Source organism: Parasteatoda tepidariorum, chromosome 1 (assembly GCF_043381705.1).
Source record: "Parasteatoda tepidariorum isolate YZ-2023 chromosome 1, CAS_Ptep_4.0, whole genome shotgun sequence".
Taxonomy (NCBI): domain Eukaryota; kingdom Metazoa; phylum Arthropoda; class Arachnida; order Araneae; family Theridiidae; genus Parasteatoda; species Parasteatoda tepidariorum.
Genome location: NC_092204.1, coordinates 14,244,379 through 14,253,829, shown reverse-complemented (window position 1 = coordinate 14,253,829; position 9,451 = coordinate 14,244,379). Strand labels below are relative to the sequence as shown.

Sequence of the window (9,451 nt, the reverse complement as noted above, 5' to 3'; positions counted from 1 at the left end):
GTTTTTTGACAAGAGACCACAGTGTAAATTAAATGGTATCTTACCTTACAAATACTGCCAAGCGGTGTCTAGGAGTAATCGCTTTTCTAAAATACGTGTTTTGCTTGGTTAAATGTTCTTTGAGTTTAAGTTCCAATTGATTGAAGGTGTGCATAGGCATTCTGAAGTAATGAAAAAATTTCGCCTCGTCGTCCAACAGATGAGGTAAAAGTGTGGTAAACTCCCCTTCTTCGTGTCTTCTTTTCCATGCATCATGTACCCAATATTCACGTTTCCTACTACTCTTTTCATTATTTCGATCTTCTTCGTCCAAACAAATAGCCACAATAGCTAAATCACGATTGCTAAAATGATTCAACATTATTGCACAGTTCCACGGTTGTTTGCGATCTCGAGTTGAACTAACGTAAAATCGGAAAGAAGCAGGTTGTGAACATGAAACATGTGCTCATTCCTTTCCGATCCCGCGCCGGTCACACTTTTTAAAGAAAATCGGGTATGAGTCGGATCGGAACGCTGCATGACAGGTGTGTCCCAGCCTTAAGACGTGCTAACTAGTTTTAGTATCTCAAATTATCATGAGTCGTATAATTGTTAGAAAAAATTTGAATAAGTTATATAAATCGTATTGTTGTGTACCTCGTTGTTCGACGTACGCTTTTAAAAATCCTTCTGTTAGTTTTCACATATTTCCAAAGATTTCTGACGGAAAAAGACGCCAGCAATGGATACACGTGTTGCGCATTGGAAAGGATGTGAGTTCTGGAATGCGAGTATGTAGTCAACACTTTAAAGCTTCAGACTTCATCAAGACTTCATATGTCCTGGTAAGTAAATTACTTTAATAAACTTGCCCTTTCTTCATTTCAATTTTAAGCATAATTTAAGTTATTTAATGCATTCGTAAACAAGGGTAGATGTGTGTTGCAGTGGCTATTGATTTAACATTCCAAGGTTCGCATGATTTGTGTGTTATATTTTTATTTATCTATTTTTGAAATCTTGATGAAAGAACGTTTTTTAATCTTCGTAAACAGCTATGCATTTGTTGATTACTACAGTAATCAAACAGATTCATTTTCAAGTGACAGATTTAGTCGATAAGAAAGTAATAAGTAAAAGTAATTTAAGTTGATAAAAGAGTAATAAGTTTACTATTTTATAAATATAAAATTTCGTATTAGGAAGACAAAATATCTTTCATGCTCAGTGTTCCACCAATTGAGATTGAGCTTATTGTAATTCAATTAATTTACAAAGTATATGCAAATGCAATCATACCACGTTTTACATGTGTCTTCCATGCAAGTTTTTAAATTGTGAAACACATTTCCATATTTTAAGAAGCTACTTTTTGGAAGAAGTGTTTGATTTTTATAATTTTCTTTTGACTACGATTATATAATCAATTTTGAATTCTTCAGGGTTAATTTTAATCAAACTAGATTGATTATTAGTTTTATCATTGTGTTTATCATAAGTGTATACTATATATTTTTTTATATCAATTAATTGTGTAATTTAATTTTTGAAACTGTGTATGTTTTTAGCAATTATGTGTATATTCAATCATGCGAGAATGTTAAAAGGTTTTCAGTGTTTTGAAATAAAAACCAGAAATTATTTGAATGGTGAAATTTTAATTTACACTTACAATTACAGAACTGTTTCTACAAGAAAAAAATTTGTTAAAACTCCTTGCTCTTCTTCTGATTAATGAACTGTCCTTGCTTTCAGATATTCCTACGCGGAGACCTAATTTAAAAAAGGATGCGATTCCTTCTGTAAATCTGCCGCCTTCTACTGTAATTAACACCTATGTTGAAAGAGCGAAGAAGATTGCCATAGAGCGTGCTAGGCGCCGAAAAGCTCTTGAACTGTAAGTGCTTTCAAAATGTTAAGTGGAAATATTTTTGTATTTAGGTCCCTTTTCATCTGTTAACTACAATTGCCAAAGTAGCAAGTATTTTTTTTGTATTTATGAAGAATTATGTATGTTGGTGGTGGTTATGAGTTATCCTCATTAAGTTTTGTNCTTATTGTAATTCAATTTATTTACAAAGTATATACAAATGCAATCATACCACGTTTTACATGTGTCTTCCATGCAAGTTTTTTTAATAAATTGTGAAACACATTTCCATATTTTAAGAAGCTACTTTTTGGAAGAAGTGTTTGATTTTTATAATTTTCTTTTGACTACGATTATATAATCAATTTTGAATTCTTCAGGGTTAATTTTAATCAAACTAGATTAATTATTAGTTTTATCATTGTGTTTATCATAAGTGTGTACTATATATTTTTTTAAATCAATTCATTGTGTAATTTAATTTTTGAAACTGTCTGTTTTTAGCAATTATGTGTATATTCAATCACATACTACCAACCAAAGTAATCCATGTTTTCAGGCGAGAATGTTAAAAGGTTTTCAGTATTTTGAAATAAAAACCTGAAATTATTTGAATGGTGAAATTTTAATTTACACTTAGGATTACAGAACTGTTTCTACAAGAAAAAAATTAGTTAAAACTCCTTGTTCTTCTTCTGATTAATGATCTGTCCTTTCTTTCAGATATTCCTACGCGGAGGCCTAATTTAAAAAAGGATGCGATTCCTTCTGTAAATCTGCCGCCTTCTACCGTAATTACCACCTATGTTGAAAGAGCGAAGAAGATTGCCATAGAGCGTGCTAGGCGCCGAAAAGCTCTTGAACTGTAAGTGCTTTCAAAATGTTAAGTGGAAATATTTTTGTATTTAGGTGCCTTTTCATCTGTTAACTACAATTGCCAAAGTAGCAAGTATTTTTTTTGTATTTATGAAGAATTATGTATGTCTGTGGTGGTTATGAGTTATCCTCATTAAGTTTTGTTTGTTTTATTTTTAAAAAATTGCATGCTGCTTTTAATATTACCATAACTTAATGAATATTTTGGTGCAGGTGTCTATACTAAATTTCTTTTTAAATGTTTATGATAAATTTTGTAATTTTAACGAGAAAATTAAGCTATCACTTATCAAAATTTTATCAGTCTCTCTTCTTAAAATTTTTTTTATTTAATATACTTTAACATTATCACTTTCAATCAAAGTTAAAATAATGGACTAGAACTGTTAAATTATTTAATATTTTTTTCTATATTGATTGGTGAATGCCGTAAGTATATTAGGTTTTTATCAACTGTCAACTATACTGTTAAGTTAATATCAAATTTTTCTTTTACAGTCTATTTTAAATTGCAAGATAGTACTTGGCAATTTTAAAATGTCTAACTTTATAATTGGAATCCTGAAATGTATTGAAAATTAAGTTGACCTAAAAGATGTAAGACTTTTAATAATTAGTAATGTGGTATTACAGGGCAGAAAGGATTTTCATTAGATTCCATACAAGAGTCTTAAAGGTTTTTTATTTTTAGGAAGAAACAAGCTGCTCCCCTTGTTGAGACTCCCCTTGTTGAGGCTCCTTCACTTCCCGAGGAAGAATGTCAACTGGAAGGAGAGGCTGACAGTGGCTTGCTGCCTGATATACCACCTTTGAAGTTGGATAAAAGTGTACAAATATATAGTGGAGATTTGGCTTCTCCTATTTTAGTCAATGTTGCAAGTTTCACGGAGAAACAATTAAATACTGCTACTGGTTTAACGTCATTCCAACTGCTTTATCAGATTGTTGCTGATGTGGGGCCTCGTTTAACTAAAAGGAAGATTGATGCCACACATCAGATAGTTTTAACTTTTCAAATCATCAAGCAGAATCAGTCCTACAGCTATGCTGCTATTCTGTTTGGTTGTACACCGAATTTGGTTAAAATTATTTTTAAGGAGGTAAGACGTGGATCAATTTATGGCTTTTCATATACAGGGACTATTTGTTGTATTTTCAAATTTGTAATTTTTTTAATTTTTTATCCCTAACAGGTTATCACTGCTTTGGCTGATCACTTTCAGAATTTCATATTTTGGCCAACTAAAGAACATGTATTGGAGAACATGCCAAACTGTTTTAAACATTTTCAAAATGTACGTGTAGTGTTTGATTGCACTGAGATTGTTGTTGATAAACCAAGCTGTCTTAATTGTAGAGTTAGGACTTATTCAAATTATTGTTCGGACCACACAGTTAAGCTTCTGGTTGGCTGTTCACCAGGAGGCGTAATCTGCTTTGTTAGCCAGGCTTATGGTGGGCGAACCAGCGACAGTTGCATCATTCGCCAAAGCAACGTGCTTCACATGTTAGAGCCCCTGGTGGATGCTGTGATGGTGGATAAAGGTTTTAAAATTGAAGACGTATGCAAAGAGAATCATATAACTCTTTTTAGGCCCCCGTTTTTGAAGCAAAAGACTCAGCTTGCAGAAAATCAAGTTTCAATGACTAAAGTGATTGCTTCCGCTAGAGTTCACATTGAACGGCTGAACCAAAGGTTGAAGATTTTCAAGTTGTTGAAAGGTCCGCTTCCGTGGCACATGATGGACGTCATCGACGATATCCTGATAACGATATGTGGGTTGGTAAACATTACTAATCCTATACTAAGTGATGATAAGTACATGTAAGTTTTTGTTTACAGTTTGTTTGAAATTGGTATTAGTCTGTCATCAATTTTTATATTTAATTAATTTAATACTCATAGGTAGTTTAAATTGGCGGTTTGAAAGTATTTTACGGGTGCATCTCTGTGTTTGGAAGAAGATCTGCGGCAAATTTTCATCTACAAGTTTAGCCTCCTATGAACACTTGCATAATTAATGTTTTATTTGAGTTGTTACCTCTTATTTTAAATGTATTTTTTTTTTATACCTTCAGACTGCATTATTACATTCTCCTCTCTAGTGACTATTCTGTATTAGAACATTTTATTTGTAGTTTACAATTACCTCTTCATTTTGAAACAATATTTGTAATTCTTTAACCTCCATGTTATGTGATAGGGCCGTAAATTTTATTTTATCCTTGAGTTAAGTATCCCAAGGTATTCAGGTTAGAATGATCATGGTATTCATATTTGATGTTTGGTTTTGTATTCTGGAGTGTTTTTATTTTATTAATTTTAATATCCTGCTATCATGGTTATGTATTGTAAAAAATCATGTTTAAGTCTGTAAAAATCATGTATAAGTCTATTGTTAAAAATCCAGTTTTATATATGAATTTTGATAAAAAGTTACACTGATCAATTCTTTTAAATAAATGTTTGTTATAGCTTTTTCCTTCGTGGGTAACTAAGTTTAATTTTTTATAGTGATGTAATTTTTGTATTAAGAAGTTTTCTAAGTTTAATGATTACTTTTAACAGCTATTGTATTGCATTTTTTATTATTTAAATATTGATTGTTATGTTCATGTATGCATGGGTCTTTTATATATTCTCTTAAAAATCTCTTAATTAATTAAGGATTGTGAAACTTTTTTTTTAATTATACATGTTTTTTTTTTTTTTTTTTTTTTTTTTTTTTTTTTTTTTTTTTTTTTTTTNATTTTGTGAGAAGTAAATTTACATTGTGGCAAGCTGTGAAGGCACGAGAAGAAATATTTCCTGGAAACTTAGAAAGAAAAAGATGTTTCTCAGACAATAGAACGGGGGACAGGCAGATTCTCAATAGTTAACATGTGGGTGGCATTTCGAGAAATAGAGATTATTTCATTGAGAGTATTCTTGTTGTTCAAGGTCACATATTAAAAACAATTTATTGAGAATAGATGTTCTCTCCTTGTTCCATAAACATAAAATTTTTTCCGTTTGCGCAATATTTTTCCCCCGAATAAATATTAAAAAATCGTGCATAAAAAACGATAAAAAATGTTTTAATTTCCTATCTATATTAACACAGTAGATTCTGAGTTTGACATTTACAATTAGATAATATCTTTACCTCTTTGAAATTGTATTTTATTCGTTTGAAAAGATGCGTGTGAGTTTTAACAATAACATGAATGAAATCGAAGATAATATATGACTGTTCTATGAATTTAGGTTCATCTTTTTTAGCAACTAAGCAATGCAATTATATTAGCTCTTTTCAATGGACTTGATAATCAAATAAATTTTCATTATATTTACTTCTGTAAATCTTAATTAGATTAAGATAATTATTTAAGCAAAAACGTGCGTAGACAAACATATCACTTCAAAAAAAGTGCAATAATCACTAGAAATATTGAAATAATAATGTATTTTTGCACACTATTATTTCAGGTTCAGTAGTAAAATTAAATATGGTCCTTAAAAATTAAATGCAATCTATAATTTATATTTTGAATTTATAAAAAAAAGTTTCTGCACTTACAGAAATTACTGAAATAATTTTTTTAATTCATCTAATTTATTGAAAGCTTAGAGAACCTTCAAAATATATTTTTATAGTTTGAGTCATTACTTAATTACTATTTAATCAAAAGATTTTAAAATTTATAAGAATTTGAAAAGAAATATTTCTAATATATAATACTTTCATTTCCACAATTTAGTGTCATCTTGCTTTTTATTACTTGCTTAATTGCAACAACTTTTCTTAATATATTTTAAGAAAAATAGGATTTTTCAACAAAGTTTGTTCAATTGGAGACATTGCTAATTTCTTATAAGTAAAACAACAGGGTGGCCACCCACCTGGAATTATTAGGGAATTTTTTTTATACTGGAAAAAACCTGGAAATATCAGGGAAATTTGAATAAAAACCTGGTAAAATCATGGAGTTTTAAAGAAAAGCTGGAAATTTTTTCTTTGATAATTTTTTTAACTTCACTAATTTAAATTATTTACTAATTTTCTTACTTTAAATTATTTCAGCAGTTATACCCACTTTTTTTTAAACGAAAATGTATTGCTAAACAGTTGATATATTATCAACTTAGCAAAAATAAGGTTTTTTTAAGAACCAACTATATAATAATATTTAATTTTACTCTTTTGTTGGTCACTATATGATTTTTGATTCAAAATTTTGTAACAAAACATAAATAAAAAATCTTGTCAAAATAAATTTTTTAAATGTTAAGAAAATAACATTTTGAATAAAATAATTTATAATATAGACACTGTTCTTGTACACATCCTACACCTTATAAGAAACAAAAACCTGGAAATTTTAAGATTTTTATCTGGAAAATTTGAAATCTGATTTGAGTGACCACCCTGTTATTTTAATATTGTTCAACTTTTATTTTCTGTTCAATTTCTTAAGATTTATGGTGAATAAAATAGTACTCTAATTTGGTGTTTTTTCATTGTTTGAAAATGTCTTACTAAAATGTTTTTTTTTGGCAGGACAATTGAGCATTTTGAAAAAAAAAACAAAAAAACTTCATAAGTATGAATTACTTTTTATACTAATTTCATTCTTTAATGTAAATTTTTCTGTACAAAAATTAAGCCATAAAATTTGTAATCTTTTGTTGTGTAATTTATTGAAATTTTCTTAACTGTTTATAATAAAAAAAATATATAATACAGCATGGAAAGCCTATTAAGATTATTAATCAAATTATATATTCAGTATCTATTTTATTATAAGTTTTTAAGTATGTTTTTTAGACTACCTTATATGAAATTTTAAAGTGCTTGTAATTTATCTGTCATGAAAAAGATCCATGCAGTTTTAAAACTAAAACAGTTATGAATCAAATTCATATTTAAACAAGTATATAGAAGAATATATATATAGCAAATATACATAGAAAAGTAATTACTAAAATTTGAAATTCACGTATCCTATTAAAAATTGGGTTCTTTAAAATCATGCAGAGTGTTGTAGCAATAACTATTGAAAAGGCAATTGAGAAGCAAAATAGATTCACAATGGAATCTGTTCAAATTGAGTGCACTTAAAAGTGGATTACTCAAATTTGCAATTTGATATTATTTTACTTTTTAGAAGAAAAAAATTCATTCACACTTATTTGAAAAATGAGAGGCTTGAAGTCACACTAATATTTAACATTAACATATGAAACTCCAGGGGGGGGAAGCAACAGTTAAAACTGATAAAGTAACATGTAGGTCATGCATATAAAATTAAATATAGAGGAATTTTTAAACCTACTAATTTCTATGCCTGAAATATAAAAATTTCTTTGGTCATTAGAACAGCCCCACCATGTAAATTATCAAAAGTTGATTGAAAGAAAAAAGTTTAAACTCTATTTCATTTAATTTTCTTGATAAAGATAATTTTCTATCAAATTAAAAGCAGGAACTTTTCATTATCATGCAATTTGTCTTTAAAATATTATAAATGAATAAAACAAAAGTTCTTTGTTATTAAAAGAATAATAACTTTTGAGTATGTTTTTAAAGTGCAATAATTTTTTTTTTATCCATAGAATGTATTTTTCATATTTGTGATCATGCCATTCTGCCCTTTTGGCAGACAATAATAAAAAAAACAGGCTTGTGTTCAATCCATATCCAGTATTACTCCTTGCATTTAGATTTATCAGCAGTAAAAAGCCTGGTAGGTAGGGCGCTGGGCCCATATCCAAGAGGTCGTGGGTTTGATCCTCGCCGGGCGAAGACTCCCCGTGTAGTAAATGGTGACTGATGCATGTTAAATCTGTCAAATCTCAAAGTCCTCCATGTTCCCATGACAAATCAATACCTACCTGATCCAGGAGTTTCCCTGTCTTCTGGATTAGTTCAAAATTACAAGGCTACGGAGTTGAACATTAGTAGTCGTAAACTCATTAGATTGGGTCGGCTGTTCAACGATAGTTGTAAAATTAAATAAAATACTTCATATAACCAAACTTAGCCTTGGCTACAGGTCCCCGAGGGTTACAGTTCAAATGTTTGGCCCTCTATTATCCACTCATGGTGGGGGTATCACTTCAACCAAGAAGCTCTCTGTGGCCTGCTTCAGCCTAAGTTTTATATATTATGACAATAAAGTTGAGTGTCAAAATTGACAATGAATTAACATGTACTTTTTTAAAACTATTTTCGTCAATATTAAAATAATAATATACATGGATTTTAAAAATTTCAGAATGAAAAAATAAACTATTCTCCACCCAAGATTTTTCAGAGATATTATAATGTATAAATGACCCATACATACATTAGCATAACAGTAAATAATTTAATAACAAAAAAATGCAATACAATAGCTTTCAAAAATAATCATTAAACTTAGAAAACTGTTTAATACAAAAATTAAATTACCATCAAAAATAAAACTTAGCTAGCCACAGATTGCAATGGAAAAAATAATAAAAAAAAACATGTCTATTTAAAAAAAAAATGTTACACAATCCTTAACCACTGATTTTTAAGAGAATATATACAAGACCCATACATACATGAACATAACAATCAATATTTAAATAACAAAAAATGCAATACAATAGAATTTAAAAATAATCATTAAACTTAGAAAACTGCTTAATACAAAAATTAAATTACCATCAGAAATAAAACTCAGCTAGCAGATTGCAATGGAAAAAAAAGTTCC

At 28.9% G+C, this 9,451-nt stretch overlaps 1 protein-coding gene across 1 annotated transcript in view; it reads left to right on the top strand.

The window, feature by feature from the left end:
* LOC110282842 (uncharacterized) overlaps nt 1-5,469 on the top strand; it is a 7,891-nt gene extending 2,422 nt beyond the window's left edge. Inside the window, exons 3-8 of the mRNA XM_071178181.1 lie at nt 1,738-1,879; nt 2,357-2,394; nt 2,576-2,717; nt 3,420-3,828; nt 3,922-4,553; nt 4,635-5,469. Coding sequence (XP_071034282.1) covers nt 1,738-1,879; nt 2,357-2,394; nt 2,576-2,717; nt 3,420-3,828; nt 3,922-4,553; nt 4,635-4,638 — 1,367 coding nt within the window. The 3' untranslated portion in view covers nt 4,639-5,469. The remainder of the gene's footprint in view (nt 1-1,737; nt 1,880-2,356; nt 2,395-2,575; nt 2,718-3,419; nt 3,829-3,921; nt 4,554-4,634) is intronic.
* The last annotated feature ends 3,982 nt before the right edge of the window (nt 5,470-9,451 follow it).